Source organism: Alternaria arbusti (genome assembly GCF_024043155.1).
Source record: "Alternaria arbusti strain BMP 1465 chromosome Unknown scaffold_8, whole genome shotgun sequence".
NCBI lineage: Eukaryota > Fungi > Ascomycota > Dothideomycetes > Pleosporales > Pleosporaceae > Alternaria > Alternaria arbusti.
In genome coordinates this window covers 150,175-166,595 of record NW_026249948.1, presented here as the reverse complement: position 1 = coordinate 166,595, position 16,421 = coordinate 150,175, and the positions used below count along the sequence as shown (strand labels likewise).

General features: G+C 54.7%; 7 protein-coding genes across 7 annotated transcripts; 6 read left to right on the top strand and 1 right to left on the bottom strand.

The window, feature by feature from the left end:
• Positions 1-3: 3 nt before the first annotated feature.
• On the bottom strand, positions 4-817 carry J4E86_006431 (uncharacterized protein; the record flags this gene model as incomplete). Its single annotated transcript, XM_051446960.1, has 3 exons — positions 4-134; positions 186-451; positions 522-817. The coding sequence occupies 3 exons, from the start codon at positions 815-817 to the stop codon at positions 4-6; spliced, it is 693 nt and encodes a 230-aa protein (XP_051301445.1).
• A 389-nt stretch (positions 818-1,206) lies between these two features.
• J4E86_006430 (uncharacterized protein) lies at positions 1,207-1,877 on the top strand (the record flags this gene model as incomplete). The annotated part of the gene is made up of 6 exons (XM_051446959.1): positions 1,207-1,431; positions 1,481-1,498; positions 1,551-1,631; positions 1,683-1,731; positions 1,780-1,818; positions 1,870-1,877. The coding sequence occupies 6 exons, from the start codon at positions 1,207-1,209 to the stop codon at positions 1,875-1,877; spliced, it is 420 nt and encodes a 139-aa protein (XP_051301444.1).
• Positions 1,878-2,358: 481 nt separating this feature from the next.
• VPS74 (Vacuolar protein sorting-associated protein 74) lies at positions 2,359-3,586 on the top strand (the record flags this gene model as incomplete). Its single annotated transcript, XM_051446958.1, has 4 exons — positions 2,359-2,619; positions 2,678-2,924; positions 2,981-3,474; positions 3,536-3,586. 4 exons carry the CDS (start codon positions 2,359-2,361, stop codon positions 3,584-3,586), a joined length of 1,053 nt encoding a protein of 350 aa, XP_051301443.1.
• Positions 3,587-4,693: 1,107 nt separating this feature from the next.
• Positions 4,694-7,206, top strand: J4E86_006428 (uncharacterized protein; the record flags this gene model as incomplete). The annotated part of the gene is made up of 2 exons (XM_051446957.1): positions 4,694-6,814; positions 6,862-7,206. The coding sequence occupies 2 exons, from the start codon at positions 4,694-4,696 to the stop codon at positions 7,204-7,206; spliced, it is 2,466 nt and encodes an 821-aa protein (XP_051301442.1).
• Positions 7,207-7,738: 532 nt separating this feature from the next.
• Positions 7,739-8,583, top strand: J4E86_006427 (uncharacterized protein; the record flags this gene model as incomplete). Its single annotated transcript, XM_051446956.1, has 2 exons — positions 7,739-8,518; positions 8,563-8,583. 2 exons carry the CDS (start codon positions 7,739-7,741, stop codon positions 8,581-8,583), a joined length of 801 nt encoding a protein of 266 aa, XP_051301441.1.
• A 631-nt stretch (positions 8,584-9,214) lies between these two features.
• J4E86_006426 (uncharacterized protein) lies at positions 9,215-10,791 on the top strand (the record flags this gene model as incomplete). The annotated part of the gene is made up of 4 exons (XM_051446955.1): positions 9,215-9,251; positions 9,355-9,438; positions 9,506-10,411; positions 10,562-10,791. 4 exons carry the CDS (start codon positions 9,215-9,217, stop codon positions 10,789-10,791), a joined length of 1,257 nt encoding a protein of 418 aa, XP_051301440.1.
• Positions 10,792-11,987: 1,196 nt separating this feature from the next.
• J4E86_006425 (uncharacterized protein) lies at positions 11,988-15,717 on the top strand (the record flags this gene model as incomplete). The annotated part of the gene is made up of 6 exons (XM_051446954.1): positions 11,988-13,870; positions 14,056-14,149; positions 14,334-14,674; positions 14,724-15,284; positions 15,337-15,532; positions 15,595-15,717. 6 exons carry the CDS (start codon positions 11,988-11,990, stop codon positions 15,715-15,717), a joined length of 3,198 nt encoding a protein of 1,065 aa, XP_051301439.1.
• Between the last annotated feature and the right edge of the window lie 704 nt (positions 15,718-16,421).

Sequence of the window (16,421 nt, the reverse complement as noted above, 5' to 3'; positions counted from 1 at the left end):
CCATTATCTGTACGGCGCATCCGCACGAGCAGCTGCGGCAATCTCGGGCTCCCACTTGTCTCCGTTTGCTAGCAGCTTCTCCTTGTTGTAAAGGAGCTCCTCGCGGGTCTCAGTCGCATACTCGGCATTGGGTCCTATATCATGTTAGCACTTGATCCGCGTACTCAGGGAACGTGTCGACATACCCTCAACAATGGCATCGACTGGGCAGCTCTCTTGGCAGAGTCCGCAGTAGATGCACTTGGTCATGTCGATATCATAACGTGTGGTCCTCCTGCTACCGTCCATGCGCTCTTCGGCCTCGATTGTGATGGCTTGCGCAGGGCAGATGGCCTCGCAGAGCTTGCAAGCAATGCAACGCTCCTCACCGGTAGGGTACCGTCGCAGGGCATGTTCGCCTCGGAAGCGGGGCGAAATAGGGCCCTTCTCGAATGGGTAGAAGATGGTGTATCTTCAGAAACGTCAGATTACCGCATTGCGACCAGGTAGCAGCCGATTAGTCTGCTAGTTGGAGTACTCACGGCGGGCGGAAAAACTGCTCCAGCGACACATACATGCCGCGGAACATCTCCATGAGCAAGAAGTACTTGCCGGCGCGGTCCAATGCACCTTCTCCTTCATCCCATCGCTTGGGCTTGGGTAACCGGAAGCCTGGCGGCGGGGGTCCTGCTGGGGTGGCGGCTCGGGATAGGGTGGTAGAGAAGAAGGCGACGGTGGCGGGCGAGGGGAGGCGTCCAGACGCGAACTGTGGTGACCGGAGCAGGGTGGCAGCCGGGCGGCTTCGTGCCAACATTGTCAATGGCTTTGCGCTGGCCATTGTGAGCGTGGTGGAGTCGCTGGCGGGTTGGGGGGTTGCTGGCGGATATGGAGGTTGTTGTCAAGCTCGAAACTTGAGGTCGTCGCTTGTAACGCGGAGGCTGCGATTGGCCGACAAGTCCAATGACGGCAACAACGGTGGGAGGCAACTCCGAGGTCAGAAATTTGACTCAGGTGATGTAGCAGGGTATATGAATGATTTTCGAGTCTTTCTCGGATATCTGTGTTACCTGTTGCGATAATTCAAGGTGCGCCTGTTCACTCGTACGGAAATGCTCTTGACGGCTGACTAACGTAATGTAACTTTAGTCTGAAGTTCTAGTCGAGCATCAACATCACCACCACCACAGACCTTGCTACCTCGCACTCCGCACTCCTAAACCGTCCACCATGTTCCGAACAGCACTCCTCAGGTCCGCCCGGTCCGCCGTCCGCGCTGCCCCACGATGCCAGGCCGCAATGGCTCGCCCCGTTGCGCGAAGCTCCTTCGTCCAGCCAAAGCAAATGAATCCCTCCGTATACTTCCAGGCCGTACGATGCTACGCCGCGAGCGCCGGTCTGTCAAAAGATGAGGTCACCGGCAGGATAATGGACCTTTTGAAGAACTTCGACAAGGTAATGGTTATGCGACGGCAATTTTAGAAAGTGGCTAACGCAGAAGCAGGTCACCGATGCCTCCAAGGTAGCTACCAACAGCGTGTGAGGGATTGGAGACAAAGGCTTATATTTTGCAGCTGAACGCCGAATCGCACTTCCACAACGACCTCGGTCTCGACAGTCTGGATACCGTAGAGGTGGTCATGGCAATTGAGGAGGTTAGTCGGCCCGCGTGCGATACTCGGAAGGCAAATCTGACAGTGAGGCAGGAATTCAGCATTGAGATCCCCGACAAGGAGGCCGATGCCATCCACAGCGGTACGTTCAGATGCAGGGTCGGAGATATACATACTGATGATATCACAGTCAAGCAAGCAGTGGACTACATCATGGCCCAGCCCGATGGTGAGTCGCAACTTGAAAATCCCGAAGTTGCCCCAAACTAACACATCGTAGCTCACTAAATGATATTGGAGAGCCGCGCTGGATTGGAGATGATGGATGTGGAATTGAGAGTCGGTTCTACCGGCATCGCTATATATATGCCCCCGTGTAAAACAGTCGCCTGGGTCGGCACCGTGTACTTCTGATAGAATTGACGCTATCCACCTCCCAGTGCTTTGGCTTTTGTGTTGTTGGACGCCTGTTTACTTGATCTCCGAAGCGTGCGTAACTAATCTTGGCACATCCGAGACCGACACCCTGTCCGCTGATTGATGTGGCACGAGAATCAACCCCCAACGCGTAACTCACACAGGCGCCTTGCCATACCCCTTATTCTTTACGTCGCCGTGCCCGCCACCCTCTCCCACATCGCACTCACCGAAAGTCCCACATAGTCCGACACCGCGCATGCGCAGCCCAAGCGCCCTCATCCCTGCGCCCGTTGAGGAGCATCACGCATAATTTCAACAAGACCCCCCTCCCGTTCCACAACCACACCTGATGGCTTCTAGCTCTGGTCTGACGCGCCGGAGAGGAGGCGGCGGCGCTGCCGGCAACGGCGAGGACGAGAGCAGCCGGGTCAGCTCGCCAGCACCCAAGCGCAACGACGACCGCACCCCCGAAACCTCCTACGAAAGCTCCGAGAATGGCCACAAGATCGCATTCGACCCCCGGGACATCAGCGAAAATGCAGAGAGGAGCAAACAGCCCAAGCTGACGCTCATGGAGGAAATCATCCTCATGGGGCTGAAGGACAAACAGGTGTGTACCCGGCAGGGCGCTGGTGGGCTAGGGGCAGCAGGCTGATGAGTGAGAATAGGGATACCTGTCGTTCTGGAACGACAACATCTCCTATGCATTGCGAGGCTGCATTGTCATAGAATTGGCCTTCCGAGGCCGCGTGAGCATGCAAAAGGACTCGAATCGGCGACGGTTCCCCCTCGCAGACCGAGTCATCGAGGTTATTGACGACACGTTGACCGGAGAGGTTCTGCTGGACGAGGCCCTCAAGATGATGAAGTCGAGCGAGAAGATGAGCGTCAACTCGTGGATCGACCTCATGAGCGGTACGTTTGCGGCGCGCAATCCCAAGGCTGGTGCTCGGCACTAACTATACACACAGGAGAGACGTGGAACCTCATGAAGATTGGCTACCAACTAAAACAAGTACGCGAACGACTATGCAAAGGCCTCGTCGACAAGGGCATCCTGCGCACCGAGAAGAAGAACTTCCTCCTGTTCGACATGGCTACACATCCCGTCGCAGACGGCGGCGCAAAGGAGGAGATTCGACGCAGAGTCCGGAACGTTCTCACCAACCGCACCGTCGTCCTCCCTGGCAGCCAATTCCTCCCTGAGGAGTTGGAATTCAGAGTGCTGCGAACAATCACCATGGTCTGCGCCGCCTATGCCGCCAACGTCCTCGAGAACGCCCTGACAACGTTGGGTCACGAAGCGCGGGAACGGGCCTTCGCTCAAGTGGACGAGCTGCTGGCAGAATATTCGCAGTGGCCGTTTGCAAAGAGGCAGGGTGGCTCGCAGGGTGTGGGCGCAAACTTGGGTCAGCTCATCACGGACGAAGTTAACGGTTCCAAGGATAAGGAGCTCCAGCTTGAGGTAAGTCAATCGCTGTTTTGTTTTCCTTCAACATGACAGAGCGCTGACTATTTTACCATAGGTTGTCGCGGCATGCTTGAGTGTATTCACTCGACTTGACTCACTGCTTTGAGCGGAGGGAATACAACGAGAGCAGCGATATTACTGAGCAACAGGGGAGCGCATGTCTCAGCAGCGAACCTGCACGTTTGAGTATCTATCGCAAGCAAAGCAGACGCATATAGCCGGCGAACTTGTAAGCGGCGGCGTGTCCGGGCCGGGACTGGATGGAAATGTTTAGGTATTGTCAGTTTCTAGCACTGATGCAACTAGGATGGATCTGGAGGCGAGGGCGTCAGAGTGCGGTGACGAGGTGTACTACCAGACGCTTCTTATCTTCTTCTACTAGGCGGGTCTTTCCATAAAATACAACCTTTATTCGATAACGAACAAGGTCCACTGCATTACACGAGTGGCTTTTCCTCTGAGCTTACCGGTCTAGGTAGGCGCTAGCATTCGTCATGGCGTCACACGTGATGGGCTGCGTGGAGACGATGGAGTGCAGGTGTAATTATGTGGAACAGTCGGGAGAGCATGGCCTCTGCTTTCGTGAAAAGAACCACGCCGGGCAGAGACGCTGGGTGCGTGGGAGCGTGCCGACGAGCTTCAGTGTGGTCATGGGCTGGCTGGCTCGGCGCTCGCAAGCGGCGGGAAGTGGGAGCGAGGCGCAAATCCATCAATGCCTCTGCCTGACACACAACACATCATTCCGAGCTTATCCACGGCCGCGACCCCGCCCAAGGTACCGCAGCAGGTGTTTCGCCGATTTAGGTTTCCTGCCAATACTCTCGCCTGTGAAAGGCTTACAGACGGGCTGCTGCGCGCTTGACTACCCGATCGGCACTTCTTTCCCTGGACAGCCAAACAGAGGCCCAGCCCAGCCCTGTGACCTGTGACGACGCGCAAATTGCATGCTCGCAAAGGTATGTGTTTTTTCTATTGCTGCTATTTATTCGCGTGATCGCGGCGCGATGCATGCGCTTTCTGGAGATGGCGGCGCGGGTGTTGCTGTCGCCATCGCATCGCACGTCCGCCCCCTTCTTCTGGCAGGCGCGACCGCTTGGGACGCCCATTGACCCACTCGAGCCTCCATCACTCTTTCCAGCCTCTATGCCTCGGCTCTAACCAGGGCAGCAACACGCAGGTCGCTCCTGCTGCGCGCATCCACAGTTCCTACGCGATGCCCTCCCCGCCGCTAGCCGACTCTCAGTCCCTCGATCCCGCCCACGGCGCGTCCACCAACGGCATCAACAGTGAAGGTGCTGTCCAGCCCGCCAACGCCCCGACCAGCATCAATGGACCCGACGGCGCGTCCAACGACAACAACGCGATCCGAGACGGCAAGCAGAAAGCCAAGGCCGTCATGGCCGCCTCTGGTCTGAACCTCGCCGGCGCGCAAGGCGACATGGCATCGCCCGCGCAACCCGAAGCCATCAACGGCGCGTCGCCCAGCAGAAAGCGATCGCGTTCGGGCACCCGCAAGTCATCACACACGCCTTCCCACGACGACGGCGCGAAACCCACAGCCTCGCAGACGCACCTCCTCAACCGCTACATCGAGCGCGACCTCTTGGATAGCGTAAACAAGTACGAGCGCAACAAACATTCCGAGAAGGTGTATGGCGAACTCAACGACCTGCGCCATTTCTACCGCGACGAAGTATATCCGGTCCGACGACAGAACCCCGGCGCCATCTTTGGATATGGCTACGCTGGCTACGGCAACGGCCTGACCGAGATACCTCCCGACCCCAGAGACCCGCGCGCCCTACCGCAAACCAAGCTGCTATACCCTGAGAATGCCAAGCGCGCTGGCCGTCGACTCGCACCGCAGCTCAAGGTTTCGAAAGAGAAGGGGCTCCAGCAAGCAGACCAGATTGAGGAGCTTGTACCTGTGCGCTTGGATATCGAATTGGATAGACTGAAGCTTCGCGATACTTTTACCTGGAACCTCCACGACCGCGTTACCAACCCCGTGCTCTTCGCCCAAACCCTCGTCGAAGACTTCCAAATACCGCCCGAACTGCGCCAGAACGTAATGCAGCAAATCGATCGCGAAATTCACGAGCAGGTACAAGACTACTACCCCCACGCCTTCTTCGACGACGAGCCACTGGATCCACATCAGCCATACTCGGCATACAAGAACGACGAGATGCGGATATTGATCAAACTGAACATTACCATTGGCCAGCACACCCTCGTAGACCAGTTCGAGTGGGAGATCAATAACCCTCTGAATGCGCCTGAGGAGTTTGCGAGACAGATGGCCGCCGACTTGTCACTATCCGGAGAGTTCACAACCGCAATCGCACATTCCATAAGAGAGCAGTGCCAGATGTTTACAAAAAGTCTTTACATCACAGGCCATCCCTTCGACGGGCGACCAGTCGAGGATACAGACATACAAGACAACTTCCTGGCATCTCCACTCCCCTCCGTATTCCGCCCGATGCAGTCAACAAAGGACTACCAACCCTACCTTTACGAACTCAGCAATGCGGACCTGGAGCGAGCCGAACTTTCAATCATGCGCGAACAGCGACGCCAGAAGCGTTCCGTCAACAGACGCGGTGGCCCTGCCCTGCCAGACCTCAAAGACCGCCAACGGACTGTACGGACGTTGGTCGTTTCATCAGTGCTGCCTGGCGCTGCGGAAACGATTGAGGACAGTCAACTCTTCAAGGCCACGCGTAAAGCCAGAGAAGGCCGTCGTCGCGGTGCTGATGGCAGCTCAGACGACTCAGATAGTGATGATTCAGTCATGGAGTCTCCCGCACCTGCTCAATTGATGACTGGAGGCACTGCTCGTACCCGTGGTATGCGCGGAGCTGCTACTGCTGCTCAAGCTGCGATGCGATCCGCCATTGGAAGATCAGCAACTCCCGAAGTCTCGAATATCCAAACACCCCATCACGAGCCAAGGGCGTCGAGGTCCCTACGGTATGAAGCGCGGGAAGAGAGCGTATCTGAACCCACATCACTAATAGTCAAACTCCGCATAACGCCTGCAAAGTTCAGGGAATGGGTAAGGAATCCAAGAGCTTTCGTAAAGCCCGCTGGAACTCCCATGATGACACTCTCGCAACCACCAACGCGGGGTACGCCTACCGCAAACTCGATGCCTCCTCCACCGTCACCCGCCATGCCTTCCCGCTCCACACCGACAGTACCGACATCCGTTGAAGCTTCGCCGAAGCCACCTTCCACCCCCACACCAACGACACCGAACAAGCAATGGAATTACAAGCCGGATGGCTCATTGGAAGCACCTTGGCCAACGCCCGCCGCTTCACAACATGTAAGATGTCTCCTTGCTTCCATGTAGTCATATCTGACCCATAACAGCCTCCCACTCCCCCATGGCTCCAAAAAGCGCTCCAAGACCTACGCGATAAGAATCCCGGGGAGCTCTTCGAATCTACCATGCGCTACGCAGTCATGAACGAGCGCCACGAGGACCCGAAGACTGGCGAGATGGTGTCCAGACAAGTCAAGCTAGATACACTATCTCCAACCGCTCCTCTGCCAGCGAACCACAAAGCGTACTTCCTCCCGCGAATCCGATGCATAGACTGCCCAGGAAAGCTGTACAACGCTGGGCCCGAACAGACGGTCAACAATTTTGAATTACATCTGAAGAACCGCGTACACATGGAGAACGTGCGCAAACGGACTGGTCAGCCATTGTAGGCTTAGCATTCAGATTGCCTGTCTGCGCAAACAGGAAATGATATTCAGATAAGCATAGCGGGGTCGTTTTTCATATTGGCAAGCGCATCCAGGGTATAGAAGCCCGTGTATAAACAGCGGATCACGTGGAGTTGCGCATGCGGACAACGTGCTTGTCTATCGGCGTTCTCATTTGTCGGCTACAACTCGGAAATTTGGGCCCCTCTTGGATTATAACACGGAGGATTGGCATAGTTTGAAGCCTTCGTCATTATGCGGCACTATTTTGAGTACCTTCCTTCTTCTCTTAGTTGCTGGTGTCGTTTGTAAAGTATAAGTAGGGTTGGTAGTCTTCGACGCAGCGATGTAGGTAGGCGTCAATTACAGTTGTTCATATCAAGGCCGTGCCAGTGCCATCTCTCGATACTGTGAAGGCCTCTATTCGTCTCTTTACCACAAGCCTTCTTCGCAGTCGTTGCCAGAGAGAACATCGTCCCCGCTTCACTCCGTCACGTGTTCGGTTCCGGTAATACCTACCTAGTAGCCTGTCGTCATGATGCTCAACGCAGCGCTTCTTGTCACCACCCTGCTTGCCTTCATCATGAAAGCACAAGCTGCTACTCTCCCAATCCGAATCTTGACCCACAACATCCGTTATGCCGCCGATCCACCCGCTGCAGGCGAGAAGCCCTGGTCAACACGGAAACAACTGATCCTCAACGAGCTGCACTACAACACTCTCCACAACCCCGAAGCCTTCATCTGTCTACAAGAAGTGCTCAACGAGCAAATCGTCGACATCATGGCGGGCCTCGGCAACGAATGGGCTTACATCGGCGTCGGCCGCGACGACGGCAAAACCGAAGGCGAATACAGCCCCGTCATCTACCGCCCAGCCGTCTGGGAACTCGTAACCTGGAAGACCGTCTGGCTAAACGAAGACGGCGCCGTTGGAAAGAAAGGCTGGGACGCAGGCTCCGTTCGCATCGTGACCATCGGCACATTCAAGCACACGACAAGCAAGAAGGAAATAGTAGCCATGTCAACGCATTTCGACAACGCCGGCGCCATCTCGCGCCGCGAATCTGCGAAGATCATCGAGGGAATTGCCGCGGATATTGCTTCCCCGTCGTCAAACTACTCGTCTACTGGCCTGCCTTTCTTCCTGGCCGGCGACCTCAACTCTGAGGTTACGGATGATGCGTACATGATGCTGAATAACGCGTCGTCGCTCCTGCAAGATACGAAGGAGCAGGCTAAGTGGCTGTATGGTGATGAGAATACGTATACGGCGTTTGATGATGTGGATAAGGCGCTGATTGACTTTGTGTTTGTGGGTCCGCGAGGAGAGGGGGATTGGGGTGTTGAGGGGTATAGTGTGTTGCCGAATCGGTTTGAGGATGGGGTTTATGCTAGTGATCATCGGGCGGTGGTTGTGGATGGGGTTTTGCAGGTATAGATGGGAGGGTGGAGTGACACTATGATCTTATATCATGAATGCGATTCCGTATCGACGAAATACCCATAGATTTGCAGAAATTTGCGCTTGCTCTGTAAAGATTCTTTGAGAATGCGAAGTACATCATGAGAGTGGGGATGGTATGATACCAGTTCAATGTTCAATAGCATAGATGTGTTCTTTTGCCAGGTACACTATGTTCGATGTCATCAAATGTCTAGCACCTGATGGCACGCTGTCGAAGCTGTCAGCAGCGTGGCATACATGCAGCTGCGTAACCGCAGTGAGGTTGCACTGCAATAATGGAGATGCCAACCTAGGCCACAAACACAAGCTCGAAACGGTGATTCAAATGATCACAAGTCCAGTTTCTATACCTAAGGTAATTAATTCAGGAACAAGCAAAGCAGGTCGAGTGTGACGTTGTCAGGCGATCATCGTCATTGGGCTTTGGCTAAGCGAAAGCTCGAAAGCACCCCACTGAGGGGCTGGCCTGAACACAGGAACGACCTCGCGCACCACTCCAATTCTAGCTCCTAGACCATCTTCCCACACTCAACTATACTCAAGATGGCCGAAACAGCAGCTGTCGGTAAGCTCGATCCTTGTTCGCTATTAATGCCATCAACATGAGAAGCTATTCAGACGAAAATAGCTTCAGCCTCAGTTTTGTGCTGTCCATGAGTCGCAGAAGCTAACCCATATTGTAGACTACACTCTGGCGAACCCAGATACTATCACCAAGTACAAGGTCGCCGCCGATATCTCCCAGAAAGTCCTCAAGGAGGTCTCCGGTACGACGCTCCCCACACCTGCGCTCGTTTCCCGCGCGTAAACACGAACATAAACTGACCAGTCCAGGATGGATCGCCGCTGATGCCAGCATTGTCGAGCTCTGCGAGCGCGGTGACAAGCTCCTAGACGAGGAGGTCGCCAAGGTCTACAAGGGCAAGAAGGTCCTCAAGGGCATTGGACACTGCACCACCATCTCGCCGAGCGCCTACATCACCCCGTACACACCCCTCAAGACCGATGCAGAGGAAGCCGCTGTCACACTGAAGGAGGGAGAGGTTGTCAAGATCCAGCTCGGTGCCCAGATCGATGGCTTCTGCGCGATCGTTTGCGACAATGTCATTGTCGGAGCTGCCGACGAGGTCACCGGACGGGAGGCAGATCTCATTCTGGCTACACACTACGCGAACGAGCTTCTGCTGAGGTTGATGGTACCCCCAGGCCTGGTTCCCCACGGCGACGAAGAGGAGCAAAAGAAGGCTGCGTCAAAGAAGGCCTACACCCAGAGCCAAATGACCAACATGCTTGAGAAGGTTGTCAAGGCATACGGTTGCAACCTCGTCGAGAGCACCACCATCTGGCAATTCGACCACAACGAGATCGAGTCCAAGAAGAAGATCATTCTTGCGCCCGGCGAGGGTGTCAGAGGAGAGGGTCTCCCTGAGGTCGGCGAAGTGTGGGGTGTTGAGATGGGTGTCAGTCTCGGAAGCGGCAAGGTCAAGAGCAACAGCAACAGGACCACTCTGCACCGACGTACAGCCACCACCTACCAGCTCAAGCGCCCTACCTCGCGAAGCCTGTTGTCTGAAGTTGTCAAGAAGTTCGGCACCTTCCCCTTCAGTCTGCGCCAGCTTGAGGACGAGAAGGCTGCCAAGGTTGGTGTTGTCGAATGTGTCCGCACAGGTGTGCTCCGCCAGTACGAAGTTGTCGTTGACAAGGACAACCAGCCCGTAGCTAGGTTGTTCAGCACTGTTGGTAAGTCCGAGGATTTCCCCTGCTCTGTCTGTGCACGGAGATGCCCGATATTGGCCGATGTGGTCGATTGCTCGATCTCCATATTTCCGCCTTCGTTTGCTTGATTGCGAAGGATTATGAAACTTGCTTCAATAGCTAACATTTTAACAGCCATCACCAAGAACGGCATGCAGCGTCTGGCTCAACCCGCTGCCATCGACACACCCAAGTACAAGTCTGACAAGAAGATTGAGGACGAGGAGATCCTCAAGATTCTCGAACAGCCCATTGGAAAGACTTCGACAAAGAAGAACAAGAAGAAGAAGAAGAAGCCCGCCAAGAAGGCCGCTGACGGCGGTGCTGCTCCTGCCGAAGAGGAGGAGAGTGACGACGAGGAGTAGACGCAGCTTGCGGAGACCTTGACGCCATACCCGCCTCTCGACTATGAGCCTGGATGACACGGACTTTTTTGGTGACTGCAAAAAACGGCAGGATCGGAAAGAAAATCGGCAAAAGACCCAGGTCTGATGTGCTTTCTCTTGTGCTCGTGCACATGATTAAGTAGAAGCGATAACAATCCAAAAAAACAGACACCTATTTACCCACCAGCATTTTTCGCTTCTTATGAGTGATATTGACTAATGTAGAATCTGATAGCTAACGCGCGCGCATTCAAGGAGCTACAGACGGCTCACGGACTGAGACCGTACCAGGTGGTCTGGGGAGTCTTTGACAGTCGCACACAGCTTCATTTCCCTTATGTTTAAGCGACCGTGGACGCGACATACATGCCAGTCCTTTCAGAAGGAGCTTTTTGTTTTCGAGGTACTTGTAGCGAAGGGTGGAGTGGACGTTGGGCGGCTTCGCGTCATTGTTCTTGTCTTCGGTTTATCTTGTCCACCCGTCATGTTATTCCCCCCTCACCCCCCCCCCCAAACGGCGAACATGGCAAATCGAGAGAGGCTACAAGAGATACCTGGCTGTGTTGTTCGCTACAACACACGAAAGTTATGGTGCCCTACGCGGATAGCCAGGCATGGTATAGAGTGAGGTAAAGCATGGAACAGAATTTACCCCTGAGTAGATCATGCAAAGACAGGATTGTGTAATAGAGATTCGTCGAAGTGAAGTCAAGAAAAATGTCAATACTATCATCTCTATTCAGGCGCATGTCCACGTATTGTACGACCCGATCTGCATGTGGCGATTGGTGAAGGTGAACTTGGGCACGTCAGGGAAAAAGCGGACAATAGATCGTGGATTCTTTGGTATCATTACACCAACACCGCACCCCGCCTTTGTCAGAACTGAAAAAACAATCCGACAATCGAAGAAGCTTCCGGCTATTCATATATTTCATTCCTGACGACAGTAAGACATGGCGATGTTTGCGCATGCGTAGGGGGCTGACATAATAAGAAGGTCCGTCCAAGCGTCCAGGGCACCCTCGAACAACCTTCAGCGACTCTCATTCCTGCACTACCGACCCACAACGACGGGCACGGCATTGCGGCGTGTAAATTCTCGGACAACACGTGAAGTAAGTCTCACCGTCTTCGTGATTGTTATAGCGCGCTGACCAAACTGTAGTTTCGCCATGCCGGCCCTCCGCAAGTCTCTCCGGGAGTCGCGCGACTTCAAATCGCAACAAAGGTCCAGCACCACGCCCTACGCCTCACCCACCGGCACCCCGAGCGAGCACGCCAACGAGAAGAAACAGCGTTCAATTACCGAGTGGACTGAACCCCAACCGCAAACTCTGGCCCCATCGTTCGAAGAGCACGGGTTTGCGCGGCACGGCGTCTTGGAAAACATGGCCCCCCTCGGTGTCCCTCCAAAGGCCAAGGACAAGCAGCGCGCGCGCGCTCTCGACGGACCGGCTGCTCGAAATTCGCTATTGGGGAAGAGCTTGGGCTTCGGTGGTGACGAGGTTGGGTCGACGCCAGAGGTCACTCCAGCTCCTGAGCTCGAGCCTGACGACTCGGAGCGGCAGGAGGAGGAAGAGATGCAGGCCGCCTTCCCCATCCTGGAAGACGACGAGGACGACGACTACGAGCCCGCGACAAAACCGAAGAAGAAAGTGAAGGTGTCGAAAACTCCTGTCAGGGGCAAGACCCCAGTGCAGAGCAAGACACCTGTCAATGGCAAGACGCCCACAACGAAAATCGGTCACACCAAGAGCGCCTCGGTTTCCGCGAGCCCGGCAGTACAGGCAGTCTCTATGTCGGAGCCAGTTGAGGCTGCGACACAGCGCATTCAGATTGCGGTCAACGATGCGATTTCCAAAGCCAACAGCAACTCGGGCAAGCGCTACGTGGGCATTGCCTTGAGGCGCGCCTACGAGCAGAGCAAAATCGATTCCAACTTGGCAGACGCAATCGAATCAGTTATACAAAGAAACAGCACCAATGCGCAGATGGTCCGATTTCGCAGGTTCATCAAGCAATTCAAGCAAGAGGAAAAGGCGAGGATGGGCTTGGGCAAGAACGGGCGCTTTGACCAGCAATTCGCGATGAATCACGGAGCTTCATTCTTCAGTCAGCAACCATCTCCTAGGGCTAGTAGTGAAATTGTTCCTGATGACTCTGCCTCCGCCGTCAACGATTACCAAGATCGAAAGTTCATGGACTCTACTAATTCGGCTACAAGCTTTTCGCACAGAGCATTGCAATCAGCTCTTGACCAAAATTCGGGTCAAGCACCTCACCCATTCAGCAGCGCACCCGCTCTACCAGCCACTGCAGATACCTCAAATGAGTCAACGCCGAGACAGCCGTCCAAGTCGCCCAGGAAACGAACCGCTACCAACGGAACCCGGGCCCAGGATTCTGCAATGGATGTGGAAGGAGGATTGTCGACCGGGGCACCCACTCCAGCAGCGAGGACACCGGACACCGGTGGGAGCGATTCTGAGCTGTCAGACGTCAATGAAGAGATCGTCCAGAAAGGCCCTCCAGAGCCTGTGCAGGTCAACGGGAAACCCGCTGCACCTGCGCCTGTCGTGCCACCGAAGAAGGGAAAGAACATTGCGGCTGCGCGTGCTGCTAAAAAGATGAAAGGAAATGCCGGAAAGCTTTTTGGAAAGCATGCCTACAAGCAACAGCCACCAACTGCAGAACAGCAAGCGGAAGATGACCGAATCTATGAGATGCGAAAGGCTATGGTGGACCAGCAGCCTATTCGCAAGTTCGAGCAGTTCCCTCCCCCCGTCTCTGATGTTCGCTTTGATGACGAGATTCTTGAGACTGAGTCTCTGACCGACTCTCAAATCGCTGTGGGGCCACCAGTTGATTCAGATCAACCACGACGCGCCGGACGAGTTCCAAATCATGGAACCAAGCGCCTGCGAGAGGATCCGTCGCGCTTCTCCTCACCTCAGTTTGAGCCTGCCATGTCGTCGCGTCCTTCAACGCCAGCAGTGGGGCCGGCACCTAAGCGGGTCAAGCTCACCAACGGGCAGGGCGCCAGGACAAAACGATCGTAAGTATTCCCAGCTCATTTTCTCAGCATCCTTGTCAATCTCTCGGCGTTGGTCGATGCATGTACCCGGTTCAGCACAGGGCTGTAAGCGTCGACTGAGCAAGCTCTACGTGTTTGCACGTGTTTGCATCGTACATTCCGTACATGTCATCAAATCATTACAAGGCTAACTGTTACACGTATAGGCCGGTCAAAAACCGAGACGCAGGACCTATTGCTGGTGTAGCCTTTACTGGTGGTGGCGGTTCGAGACAGTTGGGGCCTGATGACAATGACCCGGTAAGTGCCACTGGATTCCCGAAGCATCCAACCACACCATTCCTCTTCCACCACACAACTCATCAACAACAATTTCTCTTTTTCATCCCCAACATCAATGTTGCTCACTACAGACATCACGCCGCTCAAATTTCCATATTCTCCTCCACTTTCTGTCCTTTCTTCACCTCTAACAGAATGTCAGAACTCGCCACAGTCAGAGAGCGACGACTTCTGCTCTGCGTGTAGAGGCGCAGGCGAGTTTGTGTGCTGCGAAAACTGTCCACGCGTCTTTCACCTTCTCTGCTGCGATCCGCCGCGAACAGAGGTTCCAGATGGAGCGTTCTACTGTTATGAGTGCAACACGAAGTTCGCTGCATCCGACGATGCCGCAGAATCGTATCCTAGCCTGGGTCCCCTCTTCAGCAAGCTTGAGCGCACAAATCCTCGCGCGTTTGCTCTACCTTCTGATATTCAAAATAACTTCGAGGGCGTTTCTGCACGTCCCGACGGCTCGTATTTTGAGGAGGTCAAGAAGTTTCCACTGTAAGTGTGACGCGTTCTGTCGCGTGATTTGGCACTGACATCACAACAGAGCGAAGAACAGTGGCTATGGCTACCAGAAGCCAGAATACACCAGGCTTATTGATGCTGACCACAAAGTCATTTTATGCACGCAGTGCGGAGTGTCGAGCGGCCACAAGCGTCAAATGCTGAAGTGTGACTTTTGTCACGCGTACTGGCACTTGGACTGCGTCGACCCGCCTCTCGCTAACCCACCACACATCAGCCTTGAGGCATCGCAGCGGGATGCCTGGAGGTGTCCTCGACATATCGAACATGACCTTCGCAGCGGTTTACTGCTGCAGAACGACTTGAGTTCCAAAGATGGGGATTCTGAAATGGCCGATGCCGCGCCGGTAACTCGGGTGCCACGCAGAGTGCGAGTGCGCAAGCAACCCGAATATGTCGAGCCCACCTTTTCACGTGGCATGCGAAACAATGGCTTGATCGATATCACTAACGATCCTGACGACGACACTGATGGCGAAGGCAATTATGTGTTTGGTGACAACGATCCCAAGGATGTCAACTCCAAGGTCTTCCGTGTTCCGGAGAAGGGAGTCATCCTTGACTTCGTCAGCAAGGTCAAGAGGTATATACAGTCACATCAGCAGCTCATTAAACTCGTCACTAACACATTGCAGTGGCCGTGTAGTCAAGAAGGCCGAAGCCCGCAAGTCCGCAGAAGCTGCGTCACATCGCAGAGCGTCCATGCAAAATTTCCTTGCGCACAACTTCCAGCAGCAGCAAGCAGCACTATCTCTGGCACAGCTGGCAAACAAGACGCCAGAAATGAACCTGGGTGAGGGCACAGTTCAAGCGCTCATCCTCGGTCTCACTGTAAGACAGCCTGTGGCCCACCGGCCTTGTTTTGATCCTCGGCGCTAATCCACGTGAAACAGTCCGAAGCTCCCCCGGCCGTCATCACCGCCATGTCCAACGCAGACCCACCACCGCCCACTGATGACGAGCGCGCACAGTTGAAGATGCTGCAGCAGCTCATTCAGCGTCGACTTGGAGCTTAATTCCTGTTCAAGCACACCGGATCTGAACCTAAACATTTAGCCTGGTTGTCGTGACGCCACCGCGCAACCTGGACCCATCTGGGCCCCCCACAACACTCCTCATGCACTCAATACCAAAGATACCAACTCCGCCATACTATTCCAAGACATTGTCGTCAAGGTAGTGCATAGTTCCTAGGCTGTCCGTGGCGAAGTCGTTGGGAATGCTCAGCCGTCAGCTCAGCCAACCCGCTCAACTTCCGTACTCGAACATGACACTTGTTCGCTAACGGACGCGCGGCACGGTCCTTGCCCGACACGTCAACGATTTTTGCTCTCTTTTTTTGAAAAAAAGCTCTCTCTCTCTCTCTGCCCCATTCCCCGTACCTTGTTTCCGGCGGATCACCTGTTTTGCACACGATGCGCGAATTCAGCGCTCGTTCGTTCCCCCCACCCATACGTCTTTGTTTGCCGGTACGGACAGCTATTTACTGCCAAGTCCCTGCGCGCTTTTGCCAGGGACGCTTTTCTTTCGCTGTACCACACAACTGCATAGCGAGGAGTTTCACACGGGGTATTACTTTGTACATTTTGAGCTCTTGGTGAGGAGCTTTTTTTTCGTTTTCTCGTCCTTGTCTTCGGCGTTCTTCTGGGGGGAGGGAAAGCTGAACGCGTGTGCCAAAGTGTTAAACTTTCTTTCTCCCAACCCTCCGCTGTTTGCGAGT